Source organism: Polyodon spathula, chromosome 7, assembly GCF_017654505.1.
Source record: "Polyodon spathula isolate WHYD16114869_AA chromosome 7, ASM1765450v1, whole genome shotgun sequence".
Taxonomy (NCBI): Eukaryota; Metazoa; Chordata; class Actinopteri; order Acipenseriformes; family Polyodontidae; genus Polyodon; species Polyodon spathula.
The window spans coordinates 671,500-694,209 of record NC_054540.1 but is presented as its reverse complement, the minus strand read 5'-3'; the positions used below and the strand labels follow the sequence as shown (position 1 = coordinate 694,209).

The window sequence follows — 22,710 nt, the reverse complement described above, 5'->3', positions numbered from 1 at the left end:
GAACTCTACATTGCAGACCGCGCTGTACCGGGCAGAGACTGTAATAACCCCGTAATGAACTCTACATTGCAGACCGCGCTGTACCGGGCAGAGACTGTAATAACCCCGTAATGAACTCTACATTGCAGACCGCGCTGTACCGGGCAGAGACTGTAATAACCCCGTAATGAACTCTACATTGCAGACCGCGCTGTACCGGGCAGAGACTGTAATAACCCCGTAATGAACTCTACATTGCAGACCGCGCTGTACCGGGCAGAGACTGTAATAACCCCGTAATGAACTCTACATTGCAGACCGCGCTGTACCGGGCAGAGACTGTAATAACCCCGTAATGAACTCTACATTGCAGACCGCGCTGTACCGGGCAGAGACTGTAATAACCCCATAATGAACTACTGTAAGAGACTGTAATAACCCCGTAATGAACTCTACATTGCAGACAGCGCTGTACCGGGCAGAGACTGTAATAACCCCGTAATGAACTCTACATTGCAGACCGCGCTGTACCGGGCAGAGACTGTAATAACCCCGTAATGAACTCTACATTGCAGACCGCGCTGTACCGGGCAGAGACTGTAATAACCCCGTAATGAACTCTACATTGCAGACCGCGCTGTACCGGGCAGAGACTGTAATAACCCCGTAATGAACTCTACATTGCAGACCGCGCTGTACCGGGCAGAGACTGTAATAACCCCGTAATGAACTCTACATTGCAGACCGCGCTGTACCGGGCAGAGACTGTAATAACCCCGTAATGAACTCTACATTGCAGACCGCGCTGTACCGGGCAGAGACTGTAATAACCCCGTAATGAACTCTACATTGCAGACCGCGCTGTACCGGGCAGAGACTGTAATAACCCCATAATGAACTCTACATTGCAGACCGCGCTGTACCGGGCAGAGACTGTAATAACCCCGTAATGAACTCTACATTGCAGACCGCGCTGTACCGGGCAGAGACTGTAATAACCCCGTAATGAACTCTACATTGCAGACCGCGCTGTACCGGGCAGAGACTGTAATAACCCCGTAATGAACTCTACATTGCAGACCGCGCTGTACCGGGCAGAGACTGTAATAACCCCGTAATGAACTCTACATTGCAGACCGCGCTGTACCGGGCAGAGACTGTAATAACCCCGTAATGAACTCTACATTGCAGACCGCGCTGTACCGGGCAGAGACTGTAATAACCCCGTAATGAACTCTACATTGCAGACCGCGCTGTACCGGGCAGAGACTGTAATAACCCCAATAATGAACTGTACCGGGCAGAGACTACATTGCAGACCGCGCTGTACCGGGCAGAGACTGTAATAACCCCGTAATGAACTCTACATTGCAGACCGCGCTGTACCGGGCAGAGACTGTAATAACCCCGTAATGAACTCTACATTGCAGACAGTGCTGTACCAACCCAGGTTATTAGGTCTGGTTTGTGAGGCTTGTTAACAGGAGATGCATCTCTTGGTGGGTAATAGGGTGAGAATAGAATAGGCCATCGGTGCACTTCAGGTTCCAGTACCTGCTTGATCTCAAAACTGCAGGTTCTTAAAAAGATCCCCATGATTCAGCATCAACAACATGGCTCTGCTTTCATGGTCATGGAGTCATTGTTCACTTTATTTTAGCTCTGTAGTGTGATATATATATATATATATGTGTGTGTGTGTGTGTGTGTGTGTATGTATATATATATATATATATATATATATATATATATATATATATATATATATATATATATATATATATATATATATATATATATATATATATATATATATATATATATTGTCTGTGTCCAATTTCTTTCTCCAGGCGATTGATTGCTTTCCTGCAGAAAAGGGGGTCCAGGGCTTCTCCCATAAACAGAAGGGATGCACAAGAAGCTTGTAAGATCAGACCACGTTTACATCCAAGCCAGCCAGCTAGTTCAGCGAGTTCAGGCTCAAGCCGAGGCACACAGTGTAATCTGAGTGGGGCTGGCGCAGATGGCAATGAGTTTGGGTCTGCTTTGTTTCTGCATTCTCTTGAAGGGTCCCGTGTTGATAAGCATTAGTAAGAGCCCAGTAACTGGGGGCTACATTATTTCTGCAGGGTGGGTCTGCTCTTTGCTACCCGAGGTTTCTGCAAACTGACACATGCTGCACCTTTCTGCTGTCCATAGTACTTGCAGCAAAGCAGCTGGAGGCTGGTGCATATTCTTTCTAGCAGGGCTCGCAAAATTTTGGTAATGGTACTTGCCCTTCAGGCAGTCCATTGTAGACATTTGGTTGTCCAAAAAAATGTCAAGTTGCCCATGATTGACCTTTATTTGTACATAGTACACTCTACTCAATATAGGTACAGTATCTCAGGGTTCATACACTTTTCAACATCGAAATTCCACACTTTTTCCAGACTAGTTGGTTTCTACTAGTTTTTTGATAGTTATCCACACAGGTGGACAGCCTCAGAATCTGGAGGTGCATATCTAGCAAGAGACAATGAGATATGCAGAAGAGAAGTGAGATGTCCGATATTTGAGAACTATGTTGCATTATTTACAAAAAGAATATACAAAGTTGTATACTGCAAGTAGATTATATAGAGTAGTGTGAGGGTATCAGTAGTATACTAAAACCAGACAGTGCTGGCACAGGTGTACTTGCAGTACGTTACTTTTTTTGTAAGGGTTGATATTGGATTCTGATACAAACTTCTTTACACCCTCTGTTAAATGTTAAACACTATGGTTGGTGAAAAATAACAAAGGGCCACGTTTATATATTAAAATGTGCAAGTGTTGTGTATTAAACATACAAGTCAAATACTAAATACAGCACACCCTCGCTATAACAACCCTGTTTGGGTCCAAAGCCTCTTCTTCGCTATAATAAAAGGACAATCCAGAACGAACAATATAAGCTGCTGGAGTAAGTTAAGGAGGTCACCTTGGATAAAGGCATTCGCTAAACTATTAATAATATTAATACTGTTTTATTCTTTGATTTTGTTTATCACAGTATTTGCCAGTACTACCAATAATAATAATAATAAAAGTGCTGAGACTGTGAATAAAAGCAGAATTACAAGTCCAGTATGTATTTGAGGAATGCTGCACCCAGTATTCTGGCTATATCCTATTCACTGAAGAACACAGTACAACAACCCCCCCTCAGAAAAAGCGCATCAACAAAGTTTGTTTTGTTTCAATAGCAAATGTTAATTGAAATCTTGGTTCCTTATTAAAAAAATTCAAAAATCAAAAGCTGCTTTGCCGAGCCGGTTGCACAGAGCTGTATGAGCCAACAGCAGCAGCAGCTTGATTTATTTTTTTAAATCGGTATTTAATCGTATATTGAAGGTCTGTAGCAAGGATGTAAATGGTATATCTATCTTTAAAGCACAGAACATTATCTTGTTATAGAGTAAAAAATGGGATTGTTCGTTTGGCACGCAGCCAAAAAAAAACTGTAGTCTGACAGATTTTTTTGGTTGTCCTGGAACGTCGGGCTAGCAATTGTGCAAGCCCTGTCTAGGTATGTGATGCCACACCTTTTGTGGTAAAGAGCAGGCATTGTCACTCTGCTCCTGACAGCCACAGCTAGGAACAGCCTGCCAAAGCTCTTGGTCATTTTTATAAAGAAAAGCACGCTGACTTTATTGAAAATTCTTCACAGAATTGCCTGCGTGTTGGTCCGGTTGTTCCTTCTGCACATGATTATGTTTCAACAAGGTGCTGCGATACAGGCTGGTTGAGAGCCGGTGTCTGTGTTTTGAGTCGGACTCTTGTAAAGATGTGAATGTGTTTCTACAAGGTGCATGCAATACATCTCTGAGAATAATCCTATTGATTGCTGTGTCTCGTCCAGTTCCAGTTCCGGCTCCGAGGCACTGCTGTTGCAGAAGGAAGGTGGAGGGACCTGTTGTAATTCCTGCAGGATTCAGCTCAGCTTCCCGGGACCGGGGGGGGGGGGGGGGGGGGTCATGAGAAGACGGAATGCAATCTCATCAGATGGTCTGTTGAGTGAGGATGTTGGCGCTCTGCTTTACAGTTGTTTTAATAAGTGTGAGCAGGTAAAGCTGAAGCAATGCCAGCCTGTCTCAGTTCATTATTCATGTAAATGTTTATCGTGCAGAATTGGTTCTTGTTGTGTGATTTATAGAGTGGAGGCTGGGACAGTGCTTGCGAGTAAAACATGACCCCAGTAGAATGTGCTGTTACTCAGTAGTGCAGTGCAATTGAGTGTGTGTGTAATGGGCTTAATGGGGAGCTGGGTTATGAGTGGACAGGTTTTATTTGCACTTCCTGTTATGCAATAGGTGTGGCCAGCTCTCGGTGCAAAGGGTGATTCATTTTGAGAAAGCCCAGGAAATGTTTAGATCTGAAAAGACCACTTCAGTTTTTAATGTGTGCAGACCGTATCCATGCATTGTGGATTGAAGCGCTGTGTAGAGAGGCTTATTGAAGCAGCAGGGGTGGGTGACCGTCTCTCTCCCTGCTGTATCTCACTAGAGGTCAGTGCTCGGTGTCCACTGCTGGTAAAGGGGACTGAACCCTTCCTACCTTTTTTCTTTACAGTTGAGAGAGCGCCCCACCCCTCCCTCCCCCTTGCTTGGACACACGGACCTGCGCTAACTTGTGCCAACGGGGGGGGAAAAAGACAAGGCAGATTCGTCCTTTTAAACTGCGGTGTCCGCGACTCTCCGTCGGACCCCCTGCTTTCCTCACGGCTGCTCTGCGGCTGGACCTCAGCTCCCAGACTAACAGCTTCGCTCCCATCTGGCTCAACTACATTTCCCAGCACCCTAGTGGCATGCATGGGCACTGGACATGAACTGATGTGTTTAATGCCTGTTTCTCCAGTAGGTGCCTTGATACTGGAAGCAGGACAATGTGATGTTGTACATGTGATGGGTGTAGAAAGCTTGTTTGTGTGGTGATTGTGTACTTGGGGAGAGGTGGGTTCAGGTGCATGGTAAGGCTGTTCGCAGTGACTGCACCATGTTGTGTAAAATGCTAGTGTATCTTTGTATGGAATAATTCAAAGTAAAATGTAAGGTGATATGGCTGGATCTGAATAGATGGGAAAGCCTGCCTGTAAAGACTCACTTTGAATGACTTTAAAATGTGAACAATGATCAGTGCATTCTTTTTCATGAGGCTCGGATCACTGCATGTTTTCTTGGTAAATCTGACACTGTTATACATGTTCTATTGAAATGTATCCAATGTTGCGCTGTACAAGATGCTAATGAACAATAAAAGTGTATTTATGTAGAAGTGATTAACCCTTTGCGGTCCATTTATTCAGCGCCTGTCGGGCGCGTCAGGTCCAATTTATTTTCACATGTGCTGTTTGTTTTACACACACTGTTTGAATAAAATTACTTTTATAGTAAAACCAGTTTAAAAGGCTCTGCATATCATCTCCAGCCCCACTCCTTTTTCGTTGTATTTATCACATACCTCTTCATAGTCGTGCATACTGATAAATTATCTCCTGATCACTTGTTTTATCACCAATCTCCTCAAAGCAATCCAAGTCATTATTTTATTACTATAGCATCTAAAAAAACTTGGCAAATGTCTGTGATATTCTTTGAGCTCTGGATGTGGAAGCAGCTGTCTTGCTTGTTTATGTCTGTGATATTCTTTGAGCTCTGGATGTGGAAGCAGCTGTCTTGCTTGTTTATGTCTGTGATATTCTTTGAGCTCTGGATGTGGAAGCAGCTGTCTTGCTTGTTTATGTCTGTGATATTCTTTGAGCTCTGGATGTGGAAGCAGCTGTCTTGCTTGTTTATGTCTGATATTCTTTGAGCTCTGGATGTGGAAGCAGCTGTCTTGCTTGTTTATGTCTGTGATATTCTTTGAGCTCTGGATGTGGAAGCAGCTGTCTTGCTTGTTTATGTCTGTGATATTCTTTGAGCTCTGGATGTGGAAGCAGCTGTCTTGCTTGTTTATGTCTGTGATATTCTTTGAGCTCTGGATGTGGAAGCAGCTGTCTTGCTTGTTTATGTCTGTGATATTCTTTGAGCTCTGGATGTGGAAGCAGCTGTCTTGCTTGTTTATGTCTGTGATATTCTTTGAGCTCTGGATGTGGAAGCAGCTGTTTTGCTTGTTTATGTCTGATATTCTTTGGCTCTGGATGTGGAAGCAGCTGTCTTGCTTGTTTATGTCTGATATTCTTTGAGCTCTGGATGTGGAAGCAGCTGTCTTGCTTGTTTATGTCTGATATTCTTTGAGCTCTGGATGTGGAAGCAGCTGTCTTGCTTGTTTATGTCTGATATTCTTTGAGCTCTGGATGTGGAAGCAGCTGTCTTGCTTGTTTATGTCTGATATTCTTTGAGCTCTGGATGTGGAAGCAGCTGTCTTGCTTGTTTATGTCTGATATTTCTGATATTCTTTGAGCTCTGGATGTGGAAGCAGCTGCTGTCTTGCTTGTTTATGTCTGATATTCTTTGAGCTATGGATGTGGAAGCAGCTGTCTTGCTTGTTTACTGTATGTCTGATATTCTTTGAGCTACTGGATGTGGAAGCAGCGTCTTGCTTGTTATGTCTGTGATATTCTTTGAGAGCTACACCCTGTCGTGGACAGAACAGCAGCTGTCTTGCTTGTTTATGTAGAATTCTCGAGACCTAAACCTTGGTAGCAGCTGAACTGTTGTTTATGTCTGATATTCTTTGAGCTCTGGATGTGGAAGCAGCTGTCTTGCTTGTTTATGTCTGTGATATTTTTTGAGCTCTGGATGTGGAAGCAGCTGTCTTGCTTGTTTATGTCTGTGATATTCTTTGAGCTCTGGATGTGGAAGCAGCTGTCTTGCTTGTTTATGTCTGATATTCTTTGAGCTCTGGATGTGGAAGCAGCTGTCTTGCTTGTTTATGTCTGATATTCTTTGAGCTCTGGATGTGGAAGCAGCTGTCTTGCTTGTTTATGTCTGTGATATTCTTTGAGCTCTGGATGTGGAAGCAGCTGTCTTGCTTGTTTATGTCTGATATTCTTTGAGCTCTGGATGTGGAAGCAGCTGTCTTGCTTGTTTATGTCTGTGATATTCTTTGAGCTCTGGATGTGGAAGCAGCTGTCTTGCTTGTTTATGTCTGATATTCTTTGAGCTGTGGATGTGGAAGCAGCTGTCTTGCTTGTTTATGTCTGATATTCTTTGAGCTCTGGATGTGGAAGCAGCTGTCTTGCTTGTTTATGTCTGATATTCTTTGAGCTCTGGATGTGGAAGCAGCTGTCTTGCTTGTTTATGTCTGTGATATTCTTTGAGCTCTGGATGTGGAAGCAGCTGTCTTGCTTGTTTATGTCTGTGATATTCTTTGAGCTCTGGATGTGGAAGCAGCTGTCTTGCTTGTTTATGTCTGTGATATTCTTTGAGCTCTGGATGTGGAAGCAGCTGTCTTGCTTGTTTATGTCTGTGATATTCTTTGAGGTCTGGATGTGGAAGCAGCTGTCTTGTTTATGTCTGTGATATTCTTTGAGCTCTGGATGTGGAAGCAGCTGTCTTGTTTATGTCTGTGATAATCAGTAGGCTACTGCATGTCCTGTTCTTGATGGAGCCGTTGGTTTGAGTTCCAGGATTTGCAGTCCCGAGTGCTCTCCTGGTCTCCTAACTGCCTGTCTGTTGTGAGAGTTATGTTGAGACTGCTCTTGTGTGACAGATACTGGCCACGCTGGGGGGCTGGCCACGTATATTTGGTTTTGCTTTTATAGTGTCGGGGGACAGGGACGTGATGTTGTAATTTTGAAAGCTGCAGTAGCGGGGTCTGATCCTCACAGTCACCTCTTTGTTTGGTGATGGTCCTGACTGCAGTGCAGTAGCGGGGTCTGATCCTCACAGTCATCTCTTTGTTTGGTGATGGTCCTGACTGTGCAGTAGCGGGGTCTGATCCTCACAGTCATCTCTTTGTTTGGTGATGGTCCTGACTGTGCTGTGCAGTAGCGGGCTCTGATCCTCACAGTCACCTCTTTGTTTGGTGATGGTCCTGACTGTGCAGTAGCGGGGTCTGATCCTCACAGTCACCTCTTTGTTTGGTGATGGTCCTGACTGTGCAGTGCAGTAGCGGGGTCTGATCCTCACAGTCACCTCTTTGTTTGGTGATGGTCCTGACTGTGCAGTGCAGTAGCGGGGTCTGATCCTCACAGTCACCTCTTTGTTTGGTGACGGTCCTGACTGTGCAGTAGCGGGGTCTGATCCTCACAGTCATCTCTTTGTTTGGTGACGGTCCTGACTGTGCAGTAGCGGGGTCTGATCCTCACAGTCACCTCTGTTTGGTGACGGTCCTGACTGTGCTGTGCAGTAGCGGGGTCTGATCCTCAAAGTCACCTCTTTGTTTGGTGATGGTCCTGACTGTGCAGTGCAGTAGCGGGGTCTGATCCTCACAGTCACCTCTTTGTTTGGTGATGGTCCTGACTGTGCAGTGCAGTAGCGGGGTCTGATCCTCACAGTCACCTCTTTGTTTGGTGATGGTCCTGACTGTGCAGTGCAGTAGCGGGGTCTGATCCTCACAGTCACCTCTTTGTTTGGTGACGGTCCTGACTGTGCAGTAGCGGGGTCTGATCCTCACAGTCACCTCTTTGTTTGGTGATGGTCCTGACTGTGCAGTGCAGTAGCGGGCTCTGCTCCTCAGTCACCTCTTTGTTTGGTGACGGTCCTGACTGTGCAGTGCAGTAGCGGGGTCTGCTCCTCACAGTCACCTCTTTGTTTGGTGATGGTCCTGACTGTGCAGTGCAGTAGCGGGCTCTGATCCTCACAGTCACCTCTTTGTTTGGTGACGGTCCTGACTGTGCAGTAGCGGGGTCTGCTCCTCACAGTCACCTCTTTGTTTGGTGATGGTCCTGACTGTGCTGTGCAGTAGCGGGGTCTGATCCTCACAGTCTTCTCTTTGTTTGGTGATGGTCCTGACTGTGCAGTGCAGTAGCGGGGTCTGATCCTCAGTCACCTCTTTGTTTGGTGACGGTCCTGACTGTGCAGTGCAGTAGCGGGGTCTGCTCCTCACAGTCACCTCTTTGTTTGGTGATGGTCCTGACTGTGCAGTGCAGTAGCGGGGTCTGATCCTCAGTCACCTCTTTGTTTGGTGATGGTCCTGACTGTGCAGTAGCGGGGTCTGATCCTCACAGTCATCTCTTTGTTTGGTGACGGTCCTGACTGTGCAGTGCAGTAGCGGGGTCTGATCCTCACAGTCACCTCTTTGTTTGGTGTTGGTCTGAGGATTGCTCTGTGTTGTTCTTGTGCTTTCCGGCTTGCTCTTTCTTTTCTTGCGGTGGGTTCCTTGGAGCGTTTCTTTTAGTTGTAAGTATGCAGAGTGCTGCTCTAATTGCAGTGTTTCACACCTTTCGTAACAGTTTGTAGAGGGTGATAAAAGTGGGTGTCCCACTGCTGCACCGAGAGTCTCAAGTATAAATACAGTCTGTGCTGTGAGCTCTGCCGTTGCTAGCAGGAGCGTTCAACTCTGCATTGAAATCGGTTGGAAACCGGCTACTTCATTAAGTGGTTCAGATAGGTCATTTTTTATTTTAAAAAGAAAATGTGTTTCTAATGATGTTGACATTATTTTCTCATTCACTTGTAAACTGGATAGTGCTGCAGGACCAATGAAGATGACCCGGGTGATTTATTAGAGTCAGCAAATTAACGAACAAAAACAGAGAAAATGAAATATAATTTTACCAAAACCACTTTTCCATAGACCTGAAACTACCTAGCCCTCAGAAACAAACAGTACTGTACTGCCTCTGTACATCAGTTCAGGCAGGTACAGTCTTGTCCAGGTGAATGTGTTTAATAAGATGTCACTGGCAGGTTACAGTCACTGTTGAATAAACCATTCCAGCAGTGTGGATAGGCATCTGCTCTTGAGTTCCTGGGTGTAGAAGAGGAAGCTGACTCGCTCATGGGATCTGAGGAAGTCTACTGAACCCTCGGTTCTCCTGAGCTGTGTGGGGAATTGCTGCAGTGAGAGGGAGTAATGATTTCACAGTCTAAACTGGGGCGAGAACCAAAATAACTGGGTGCTCTAAATTTAAAAATAAATAAATAAAAGGTTTGATGTTTTGACATTGCTGTGAAGAAGACAGTCTGTGAAGTGCTTCTACTACTGCAGCCTGTGGACCAGCACCATAGCCAGCTACCAACAGCGGGGGAGAAGAAACAAGAGCTGAAATGTTGTGTTAAAATGGGTTTTTAATGTGGCGGGCTCAGACTGCAGAGTAACTGGCCCACACTGGAAACTGATTCTGCAGTGAAGGATGTAATATCTGCTGCTTGTGGGTTTGCTTTTGACTGCTGTGCAAGAGCCGCTTTCTCTGCTGCCAGGCCCCTTCAAAGAGACAGTCGGGGTTGGTTCCTGTTTTCATTTCCGTTTCCAGTTCTTGTTAAAGTCAATTTCCATTCCCTTTTAATCAGTTCCAACACCATTGATCAACATTACACTTCACAGTATTTTGTTAAAATTAGCTTTTCACAGTGGCAATAATTACTTCAATCTAAGTCTAGTATGTTAGTTACATTGGCTTCACATGACAGCAGTTGCGCAATCACAATTATTTTTGTAAGTTTTTATATTTACTTAGTTACGGCTGACATCCTCTGAGTGCTGCAGTAACGTTGACGCACAGAAAGGCATATACATGAAGCACACTTATTGTTTAGCTGTCTAGAAGTAGAAACACGGAGCTCCGGTGGTTCTCGTGTGCAGTGCAGCCCGGCGGCGCTCCGGTGGTTCTCGTGTGCAGTGCAGCCCCCCGGCGCTCCGGTGGTTCTCGTGTGCAGTGCAGCCCCGCGGCGCTCCGGTGGTTCTCGTGTGCAGTGCAGCCCCGCGGAGCTCCGGTGGTTCTCGTGTGCAGTGCAGCCCCGCGGCGCTCCGGTGGTTCTCGTGTGCAGTGCAGCCCCGCGGCGCTCCGGTGGTTCTCGTGTGCAGTGCAGCCCCGCGGAGCTCCGGTGGTTCTCGTGTGCAGTGCAGCCCCGCGGCGCTCCGGTGGTTCTCGTGTGCAGTGCAGCCCCGCGGCGCTCCGGTGGTTCTCGTGTGCAGTGCAGCCCGGCGGCGCTCCGGTGGTTCTCGTGTGCAGTGCAGCCCCCCGGCGCTCCGGTGGTTCTCGTGTGCAGTGCAGCCCCGCGGCGCTCCGGTGGTTCTCGTGTGCAGTGCAGCCCCCCGGCGCTCCGGTGGTTCTCGTGTGCAGTGCAGCCCCGCGGCGCTCCGGTGGTTCTCGTGTGCAGTGCAGCCCCGCGGAGCTCCGGTGGTTCTCGTGTGCAGTGCAGCCCCGCGGCGCTCCGGTGGTTCTCGTGTGCAGTGCAGCCCCGCGGGGCTCCGGTGGTTCTCGTGTGCAGTGCAGCCCCGCGGCGCTCCGGTGGTTCTCGTGTGCAGTGCAGCCCCGCGGCGCTCCGGTGGTTCTCGTGTGCAGTGCAGCCCCGCGGCGCTCCGGTGGTTCTCGTGTGCAGTGCAGCCCCGCGGCGCTCCGGTGGTTCTCGTGTGCAGTGCAGCCCCGCGGCGCTCCGGTGGTTCTCTTGTTCTCTGCTCTGTACTTTGTTTACACTAGGATCTGAGTCGCTTGCAGTGACATTTGATTAAAGAATCATCTTAATTTAAAAAGGAACATAATTGACAGCGAGCTGTGAAAATGAGAGCGAGTAACACCTTTACATGAGAAATGATAAAGGAGTAATCCAGGGAGTCAGTGCTTGTTTGACTGCTGCTAGGGGTAGGAGGTGCTTTTCTGCTCCAGGCTGCTGTGGTGCAGCAGCACCAGAGATGGAGCTCCCACCTCAACACTGGGAGATCATCCTAGCTGGGAATGAGACTGCGGCGTTGTCATGACAGTGGGGTGTGGGAGGAGCTGGGAAGGAGGTTACACTTATTAATGTCTGAACGTAAGGGGTCTTTGTAGATAATGACCCATGTCATTACACACACACTCCACGGTGACCCAGCCCAGCAGCCACACACACTCGTCAGTCTTTTGTATGATACCCTGAGCTCAAGACAACCGCGTTAAATTAAGCCTAGATTTTGTCTCCTTGTTACGATTTTTTTTTTTTAATTCTTATTTTATTATATTGGGTCTAATACAAAAAAAAAAATTCAACTGGCTTGATAATTCTACTATAAAACTTACAAGTGGCTAGTGAGTTTCTTAATTAAAATAATACAATGAAGCAACAAGCATATAAAAATGTATTCAGCTCGATAGTAATAGAATAGTGATGGTAGTGGTTGCCCCTTCGTTGTGGGTCGCTGTGGAACTTTTGAAGGGACCCAGGCTGTCCAGTGTTATGTATAGTGGATAAGGGCGTCTGCTAAGAAATTAATAGTAATAATAGTGACTAGGTCTGTCTCTATGACACACTTTTAGCAGCAGCTTTACAGAGAATAAGGCAGCTGCCACACAGGATGCATCTATTTGTCTTTAGCACCTCGTAGAGGCCTTTTTGGTTTATGCAAGTTAACCTACTGCTTACAACTCCGGTCAAACCTGGAGAAATGTATGGAGGGTTAGAGGGCATAGAGACTAATGCTGGTACGGTAACCCAGCGCAGTGCCGTCAGCTGCTGCTGCATTAACCCAGCGCGGCGCCGTCAGCTGCTGCTGCATTAACCCAGCGCGGCACCGTCAGCTGCTGCTGCATTAACCCAGCGCGGCGCCGTCAGCTGCTGCTGCTGCATTAACCCAGCGCGGCGCCGTCAGCTGCTGCTGCATTAACCCAGCGCGGCGCCGTCAGCTGCTGCTGCATTAACCCAGCGCGGCGCCGTCAGCTGCTGCTGCATTAACCCAGCGCGGCGCCGTCAGCTGCTGCTGCATTAACCCAGCGCGGCGCCGTCAGCTGCTGCTGCATTAACCCAGCGCGGCGCCGTCAGCTGCTGCTGCATTAACCCAGAGCAGTGCCGTCAGCTGCTGCTGCTGCATTAACCCAGCGCGGCGCCGTCAGCTGCTGCTGCATTAACCCAGCGCGGCGCCGTCAGCTGCTGCTTAACCCAGCGCGGCGCCGTCAGCTGCTGCTGCATTAACCCAGCGCGGCGCCGTCAGCTGCTGCTGCATTAACCCAGCGCGGCGCCGTCAGCTGCTGCTGCATTAACCCAGCGCGGCGCCGTCAGCTGCTGCTGCATTAACCCAGCGCGGCGCCGTCAGCTGCTGCTGCATTAACCCAGCGCGGCGCCGTCAGCTGCTGCTGCATTAACCCAGCGCGGCGCCGTCAGCTGCTGCTGCATTAACCCAGCGCGGCGCCGTCAGCTGCTGCTGCATTAACCCAGCGCGGCGCCGTCAGCTGCTGCTGCATTAACCCAGCGCGGCGCCGTCAGCTGCTGCTGCATTAACCCAGCGCGGCGCCGTCAGCTGCTGCTGCATTAACCCAGCGCGGCGCCGTCAGCTGCTGCTGCATTAACCCAGCGCGGCGCCGTCAGCTGCTGCTGCTGCATTAACCCAGCGCGGCGCCGTCAGCTGCTGCTGCCGCATTAACCCAGCGCGGCGCCGTCAGCTGCTGCTGCATTAACCCAGCGCGGCGCCGTCAGCTGCTGCTGCATTAACCCAGAGCGGCGCCGTCAGCTGCTGCTGCATTAACCCAGCGCGGCGCCGTCAGCTGCTGCTGCATTAACCCAGAGCGGCGCCGTCAGCTGCTGCTGCATTAACCCAGCGCAGTGCCGTCAGCTGCTGCTGCTGCATTAACCCAGCGCGGCGCCGTCAGCTGCTGCTGCATTAACCCAGCGCGGCGCCGTCAGCTGCTGCTGCATTAACCCAGCGCGGCGCCGTCAGCTGCTGCTGCATTAACCCAGCGCGGCGCCGTCAGCTGCTGCCGCATTAACCCAGCGCGGCGCCGTCAGCTGCTGCTGCATTAACCCAGCGCGGCGCCGTCAGCTGCTGCTGCATTAACCCAGCGCGGCGCCGTCAGCTGCTGCTGCTGCATTAACCCAGCGCGGCGCCGTCAGCTGCTGCTGCATTAACCCAGCGCGGCGCCGTCAGCTGCTGCTGCATTAACCCAGCGCGGCGCCGTCAGCTGCTGCTGCATTAACCCAGCGCGGCGCCGTCAGCTGCTGCTGCATTAACCCAGCGCAGTGCCGTCAGCTGCTGCTGCATTAACCCAGCGCGGCGCCGTCAGCTGCTGCTGCATTAACCCAGCGCGGCGCCGTCAGCTGCTGCTGCATTAACCCAGCGCGGCGCCGTCAGCTGCTGCTGCTGCATTAACCCAGCGCGGCGCCGTCAGCTGCTGCTGCCGCATTAACCCAGCGCAGTGCCGTCAGCTGCTGCTGCATTAACCCAGCGCGGTACTGTTGGCTTGCAGTCACGGTGTGAGCAAGGGCAGAGTGGGTCGGTCTGAAGACTTTCCGTTCCTCCACGCCAGCCAGTCACAGCTGAGAGTGCAGTCAGCACAGCAGGAGTATAATATTTTAATATCCACCTTTATAAATAACAGGCCTGTGCTATTAAGCAGCTTGGGAAAGAAATCCAGCGCAGTTTACACCAATGTGCTCATACGCGCGCCTGTGTCAATACAACTGCATCACTCTGCCTGCCTGCCTCCCCTTCCTCCCCTTCCACTGTCCTTCTGCCATTTTACAGGACATAGAAACATGCATGGAAATTCTTCAGAAATAAATGCATTGATGTAATCATTGTGAATGTCTCAGTTTTGCATTATTATTTTAAATTTCTGTTATCTGTTATTTGGCAGTCTCTGAATAGTTTTATAGAAAAACTAATGCAGCTGAAATCTAGATCCAATTAGAACTTAGACATTGTGTGGATTATCAAGGCATTGCATTGAAAGTCCCCCCTCCTATTTTATAATCTAAGTGCTCCACAGCATTTCTAATAACCAGACCTGTCTTCTGCGTGACTTAACTTGAGCAGCACATTGCAGTCCAAATGAGCGATGGGTCATTGATTGTGTGCCACTGTATGTGTTGGTCTTGCTGTAGTGTGTGTACACTGTGTGGACAGTACTGCACTTTGAATTGATCTGTGCTCTTCTTTCCCCTGTAATGCAGTGCTGTGGTGATCTTGTGCTGTGTCACTAACCCCGTCTCTCCCCTTTTGTCTCTGCAGGCTTTGTGGATGCACTTAGATGTTTGCAATGAGCACTGTGGCTGGCATGCCTCAGTGTTTTGGATACCAATGCTTAGGACCCCGTAGGAATCGAATTTATCAGACGCGAACGTCATGAGCATAGTGATCCCGATTGGGGTTGACACAACAGGAACCTCGTACTTGGAAATGGCTGCAGGTTCAGAGTGAGTACAGTGTCTCTTCATTTGTTTCTGCTGTCCTGCCACCCCTGAATGCATTGCTCTCAGGATAGGGTTTTCCTGAAATTCACCTGTAACTTTACTACTGAATTGAAGTAAAATCTGTGAGCAACTTGCATCCTGTCCAAGCTGCTTGAGGTCATGGAAAGGGCTTGAATTTCACTCCCCCCCCATAATCTAGCTGATGGTTGGATTGAGTAAACCGTGCTTATTGATGGGCTCTCATCACACTGCTAATTTGGCAGCCACATTTGAGGTTGGGTGGCTTTCAAGATCCAAGCTGCCCAGTTAGGACGGTGCCAGTTTGCCTTCGGCTCAGACTGTTTAGATGTGGAAGTGACCAAATAGAGACCAATGAAAGGGAAGAACAAGGCACCCGAGGGGCAGAGTCTTCAGTACTACACACAGGAATGTTGCACACATGTAGACTCACACACAGTAATGCTGTAGTGCATCAAAAACCTAACAACACTAATGGAGGGCTTCTCCTCATGAGGACGTACTTTGAGCGGTTACAGAAATACCCAGTCTGATTATATTAGGTTAAACTGGTTTAATCCTCGAGTTTAAACAGATCCTAACCCCCTAGCTGTGAGCCCTCCCTGTTGTACAGTGACAGACCCTCCTATTAATCAGGCAGGTCTGCAAAGGGAGGCATCCTGTGCTGCCTGGCTGAGACGAGTGGTACCTGCAGCTTTCCCGTGAGAGGGTGGTCGCTGCGGCTTTCCCGTGACAGGGCGGTCGCTGCGGCTTTCCCGTGAGAGGGCGGTCGCTGCGGCTTTCCCGTGAGAGGGCGGTCGCTGCGGCTTTCCCGTGAGAGGGCGGTCGCTGCGGCTTTCCCGTGAGAGGGGGTCGGTCGCTGCGGCTTTCCCGTGAGAGGGGTCGGTCGCTGCGGCTTTCCCGTGAGAGGGGTCGCTGCGGCTTTCGTGAGAGGGCGGTCGCTGCGGCTTTCCCGTGAGAGGGCGGTCGCTGCGGCTTTCCCGCGCTGCGGCTTTCCCGTGAGAGGGCGGTCGCTGCGGCTTTCCCGTGAGAGGGCGGTCGCTGCGGCTTTCCCGTGAGAGGGCGGTCGCTGCGGCTTTCCCGTGAGAGGGCGGTCGCTGCGGCTTTCCCGTGAGAGGGCGGTCGCTGCGGCTTTCCCGTGAGAGGGCGGTCGCTGCGGCTTTCCCGTGAGAGGGCGGTCGCTGCGGCTTTCCCGTGAGAGGGCGGTCGCTGCGGCTTTCCTGTGAGAGCGCGGTCGCTGCAGCTTTCTGCACGGCCTCCCAGCGATACTGGAAGGGAAGCAGCAGTGCACTGATTGGTGCTTTTCCTGTCATGCCCAGTATTTTACTATAATGTTCTTCAGTAGGTTACTCTTTCGTGTCTCTAGGGCCCCCCCTGGCGACTCTGCTTTGATGTCAGCTGGATTTCTCTCTTGTAAATCCTTTGAATAATTGAGTTTTACATTCACTGCTGCTTGGTAAACACAGCCTGTCCTGTTTTCCTATGGCTCTGTCTGGCAAAACTAAAATCTGCTCAGCTGTTTATCCTCTGTAAGGATAGTAAGACACCCTCCTCCCCTTCTCCATGGAGGGGCAAACTGTGGGCTGAGCTCTGTGTCCTCCTTCATGAAGCCTTGGTATTCTTAAGGCATTAGTCCACCAGTATTTGCATGGGACAGCTATAGCATGACAGGGATAGAAATAAGAGACCTATTGTATAGCTGTCTCACCTATTCCAGCTTGATTAGCCACAGTGTATAGGTAACAAGCTCAGGTGTGTCTTATTAAACTCAGGGATGGAACCGCTATGCAATGGGAGTCTTATTTGCTTCCCTCCAGCATTGTGTGTGCTAGTGCTTTGTGAATGATACCCTTTCATTCTCCAGTGTGGGTTATATTTCAAGAGAATTAACTTGCAGTATTCTACTCTTTCCAGTTGTTCAGTGTATCAGTAAAACACAGTGAATGGCCAGTGGGGGGGAGTCATGTTTTGAGCGACAGGGACTGCTGGGGTTATTGAAGCCCTTTGTGTGTTGGATGGATTGTTTGAGTGTCTCTGTCTCTGAGTGCTAGCGCCGCGCAGCTTCATTGCTGTGGCAGTGTCGGATCTTGATTTGGGAGTCTTGAGCTGGCTGTAAAGGGAATGGTATGGAGTATGTTTGGAGCATGCTGTGGCAGTGCTTTGCTGGATTCAGATACAGGAGCAGATAGTCAGACAGGGACGCAGTGCGCAGCTCTGTGTGTGTCTCTGCAGTGACCCGGGCTGCAGGGCCAGGCTGTAGTACTGCTGCTCCACACGTGAGGTGGACCCGTGGTACTCACCAGGTAGAATATTCATTTATATGCAATGTCTAATATACAAGTCTACTGTAAGTGGCCAGTACAGGCATGAATACAAGACTCCCATTGCATAGCAGTTATGGAAATGTGATCCCCTGCAGGGAAGCCGAGCTGCTCAATGCACCATGTGGGGTATCACGGGATGGTCCATCCCTGTTCTACCGAGTCTAAGTTTTGTTTTGGAACTACAGGATGTCAAGAGGCTTGCATGAGGCCACCTCGGGAAAGCCGCCCACATCGGGGTAAAGACTGAAGCAGCAAAGCAGGCTGGTTCCAGTGCTGTGTATTAATATTCTCACTGTTGTCATCAGCGCTCCCAGTGTAGCTGCAGCTGCCCCTAGCAACCAGGCTGCGCCCCTGCCCTGGGTACCACCTGCCTGGCTGCCAGGAGCTGCGAGGGTCTCTGGCCAGCTGTCTGTCCTCCTGTCTGCGCATGGAACACATACCTATACATACACATACTAATCACAGCTACAGCTACAGCACAGCTATGTGCAGTGCTATTTTGTTCCATTACTACTGAAGTTACACAACATTCTGCAAGGATTACAATTCAAACTGCAGTTACGCTGAAGAGCACCATAAACAGCTCCACACATTAACACGCTCGCGGTCTTTATTCTGAATAACCAGCGGGAATCACAGGGACAAATACAAACTGAAACAAGTGGGGTCATGAAAATACAAGAATAACGATCGCATGACAAATGAATGAATAACTGAACTGTAATCGATCAATGCTTGCATTCCAATTGCAGTTCTGTAGGTGTGCCAAGGTTCCCCTGCAATTCCGCTGAGCCTCTAACTGCAGTTAATATGAATTGTAATTGACCGCTGGCCTGCAGCACAGCTGCGTGTCTCACGCAGGTTGGGGATGCTGGCTCTGTGGGGTCGGATCGGTAGGTATCTTAAAAGCCACCCTCTCAACAGCTAGCAAAGGCAAGCTGCAATTGAAAGGAAAATCCTCCATGCTGTCTTACAGCTCTGTGCTCTACAGTCTTCAGCAGGGTGTTCGCAGCATGCCATGGGTTTACATTTACAAACAGAACAGCCGTGATGACGATGGTGATGAAAGTAGAGCAGGCCCCTTGCTGAGCCAGCAGTGTGAGTCTGTCTGCTTCTGTGTTACTCCACCCAGCCCAGCTTCCTCAGCTAGATATCCTGTTCACATGTGCACAAGCACCGCGCTTCGCTTACAGAAGAGTTTAAACTGTGTTCACACCCAAACTTGGTCAGGCGCCAAAATAGACACCCAGCCATTACTGATGGTCAGGACTAGCTGCTTAACTGTTTTAAAACAGATCATTGCTTTGCGAGTTGTGATTTAGGTAACACGCTCAGTCCTTGAAACTGAGTGTGTGTGTGTGTTTGTGTGTGTGGAGTACAAACAGTAACCTGTCACATAAATACATAACTACGGTCACCTGGCAAATTAATACATGCTAAAACTTTTACAAAATGAAATAATTCCTATGGAAGTTGTTTCATCTTTAATGGAACTATCATAGGGGGATATTTGCGAAACGAGTCACCCAGAATATGAAATACTTTTGCATTCATTGTTTAAGTGACTGTCATCTGTTTAACTTCAGTGTCCATTATGTAATCCACCATTGTGAGACGGGACTAATATTAAAAGATGGTGCTTAAAACAAGCAAAATGTTGAATCTGACCTCCTGATTTACCTCGTAGAATTTGTGAAAGCTTGAAAGATCCATGTAGTTCTGAGACTCGAGCTACGTATCATTACATTAAAGTTGATTGATGGCATTAATGTGAGTGATAAGCGCTGCTGCTGTTCATTTTGTGAATCGTGAATCAACAGGATGCCCCCCTGCTTTCTCAGAATGACTGCCCTCTGCAGAACCTTTGAGAAACAAGCAGCTCTGCTGGTCTCGTGGTCCAGTGCACTTCACTGCTCAAAACCAACATAAAGGTTAGAAATAAATTAATAAACAAAACATTCACCCAAAGTACGTTTTGTTAAAAAAAAAAAAAAAAAAAAAACTACCAAGCTTTTTGTTTACATTTCTGTTCTCGTTTTCGATTTTTTCGTGATTAGCTTTTCATTAGTCATTCTTTGTGTTTGGATATGTACAGTGCTTTTATAATCCATAAGAAAGGGAGAAATACCTTTGTGTAGATATTTTATTTTTCCCCTGGCCCAAAAACCTATTTTTCAGTATCTTGAAACTGTGGGATAGGAACTTGAAGTTCTGTTCCTCCTGTACTTTGTACTCCCCCTCTCTCCCTCCCCCTCTCTGCCATTAGTGATGCCTCTGCTGGCCCTGCTCCAAACCCCATTGTGGGAGAGAGAGGGAGAGTGATGCAATCCCTGCCAACACAGGCGCACTGAGCAAGGGGAATGAGAAAAACAAGGGGAGGAGTCCAGCACAGTGCAGATCACATGCCTGCGCTGGCAGGTCTGCAGGGTTTGTGGAGGAGTGTGTGTGTGTGTGTGTGTGTGTGTGTGCGCGCGCCTCTCTTGCAGTCTGCCTCACTCCCGCACAGCAGCGCTGCAGTAGCACGCTCTGAAAGAGGAAGTAGAGAGACAGCTTCACTAGAGCACAGCTCCAGCCCTTTTGAAGAGCGAGTGAGCGAGGACAGAGCTGTGTGCTGCCGGAGAGTCTGCCAGGTAGGGATTGTGTCTCTGGGGTTCAGTGCTGGGTATCGAGGGAGGTAGTGACTTTAACCATTCAGCATTAGGCTCTGTAGATAGCTGCCCTGTAGCTCTTTGAATGGAAGTGTAGTCATGAGGTTGGGCTGTACAGTATGAGGAAGTGTAGAGCTACCGTGTATAAAACAAACTAGAGCGAGGAAAGGGTCTGTGAAGTGTTCCCACTGCCGTGTGTGTGTGTGTTTTGTTTGGTTTTTATTAGTACTGGTACTGGATTCAATCGTGTTATTCCCCTGTTTTGATGGGAGCTCTGTGAGCTCTAGAAGTTGTCTCTGTAGGGGTGATTCCTAAGAAGTCAAGCCCGTCTTTGTGTATTAGGAGAGCAGTAATAATGGAGTGCAGTAGCTCTGTAACTATCCTGTTCCCAGGAGCAGGTGTCTGCCAGCAGTGCTGAAGCGCAGCGTGAATCCCTCAATGCTGTCACTGCGGCTCGGACTGTGTCGAGTGCTCCTATCGCTGCTTACTGCAGTGTCGAGTGATGGCACATGCTGCACATGGTCTTAACCTATAATACTATAGGTTACTTTTCTTTCTGTGTGATCTTGCCCTGGTGTTTTTGTTGTGTGATCTGCCTGTCGTCAGTGTCCCTCCTGTTAATGAGCCCAGCCTGCTCAATAATGCATAGGCCTGGGATTACAAGGCTTGCACAGTCAGTGCAGAGGCAGCACAAGGGCTGGGGTTTGGCGGTTGTTGTATTTTTAGTCATGTGTAATTTTTTAAAAACTGGTTTGCATCATTCTGATCACAGACTCACTTAGTATTCTACAGTCGCTGTTTCCTAGCAGCCTCATGCCAATATTTGGCTGATTCCACAAATTGAAGGTGTGTTTGTGCTTGTTTCTTTTTTTACTAGCCACACTTCTGCTTCTGAGCTCTAGTTTTGTGAGCCCTGTGAAGCACACAAATGCACACTGACACACACAGTGACACAGGCACACGCACACACACATACAGTGACACAAACACGTACAAACGCACGCACACTCACACAGTGAAACACTGACACACAGACTCGCACACACATACACACTGCCACAATGCAGACTGATCCACACACACACACTCGCACACAGTGACACACACTCACACAGTGAAACAATGACACAGACTCACACACTGATCCACACACACAGACAGTGATCACACACACACACACACTCGCACACAGTGACACACACTCACACAGTGAAACAATGACACAGACTCATACACACTGCCACAGTGCAGACTGATCCACACACACACACTCGCACACAGTGAAACACTGACACAGACTCACATACACACTGCCACAGTGCAGACTGATCCACACACACACACACTCGCACACAGTGACACACACTCACACAGTGAAACAATGACACAGACTCATACACACTGCCACAGTGCAGACTGATCCACACACACACACTCGCACACAGTGACACACTGACACAGACTCACATACACACTGCCACAGTGCAGACTGATCCACACACACACACACTCGCACACAGTGACACACACTCACACAGTGAAACAATGACACAGACTCATACACACTGCCACAGTGCAGACTGATCCACACACACACACTCGCACACAGTGACACACTGACACAGACTCACATACACACTGCCACAGTGCAGACTGATCCACACACACACACACTCGCACACAGTGACACACACTCACACAGTGAAACACTGACACACAGACTCACACACACATACACACTGCCACAGTGCAGACTGATACACACACTCACTCACACAGTGAAACACTGACACAGACTCACACACACACACTCGCACACAGCCTTGACGAGATGGATTGGACTCCAGTGTGCCTTGCTGGTGCTACTCTCAACACAGTATGGTGTTTAAACCCTGGAGCCAGGGTCCCAGCGGTGCGGGACCGCTGCACTGCTCTCAGTCCACTTTCCAGGAAGAGCTTTCAAATAGATCAATATCACAGCAGCAGATTAGCGTGAGTTCGCCGTGTCTGTGTATTAGAATGGGCAGGACCTTGGAAAAGAAGAATATTTCTCTCTTTAGAATTTCATTTCTTCTTGAATGCTCTGTCATGTGTGTTTTGTATCATTCTGGTGTTGCAGTTTATTTATTTGATTGATTTATCTGTTTTGTTTTTAGTTGCTGGTATAGTCTGAAGTTTAGGGGTGGAGGTTGCATGAAGGCCAGAGTCAAGGCTTTCTGTCATCTCAGTTGTGTGTTTGGGCTGTCATTGCAGGTTGTGTGTTTGGGCTGTCATTGCACGTTGTGTGTTTGGGCTGTCATTGCAGGTTGTGTGTTTGGGCTGTCATTGCAGGTTGTGTGTTTGGACTGTCATTGCAGGTTGTGTGTTTGGGCTGTCATTGCAGGTTGTGAGTTTGGGCTGTCATTGCAGGTTGTGGTTTTGGGTGCTGTCATGGTCTGCTGAAGAATGAGGCTGAAGTGCGAGCAGTAGGCTCATAGTGTAATAATACAAATGCATTGCTTTTGTCTCTAG

At 48.8% G+C, this 22,710-nt stretch overlaps 1 protein-coding gene across 2 annotated transcripts in view; it reads left to right on the top strand.

Moving 5' to 3' along the window:
• The window catches only part of LOC121317956 (inactive histone-lysine N-methyltransferase 2E-like), a 73,361-nt gene that overhangs the window by 6,473 nt on the left and 44,178 nt on the right, over nt 1–22,710 (top strand). For both annotated transcript variants that reach the window (XM_041254049.1, XM_041254048.1), the window contains exon 2: nt 15,028–15,212. In XM_041254049.1, coding sequence (XP_041109983.1) covers nt 15,142–15,212 — 71 coding nt within the window. In that variant the 5' untranslated portion in view covers nt 15,028–15,141. The remainder of the gene's footprint in view (nt 1–15,027; nt 15,213–22,710) is intronic.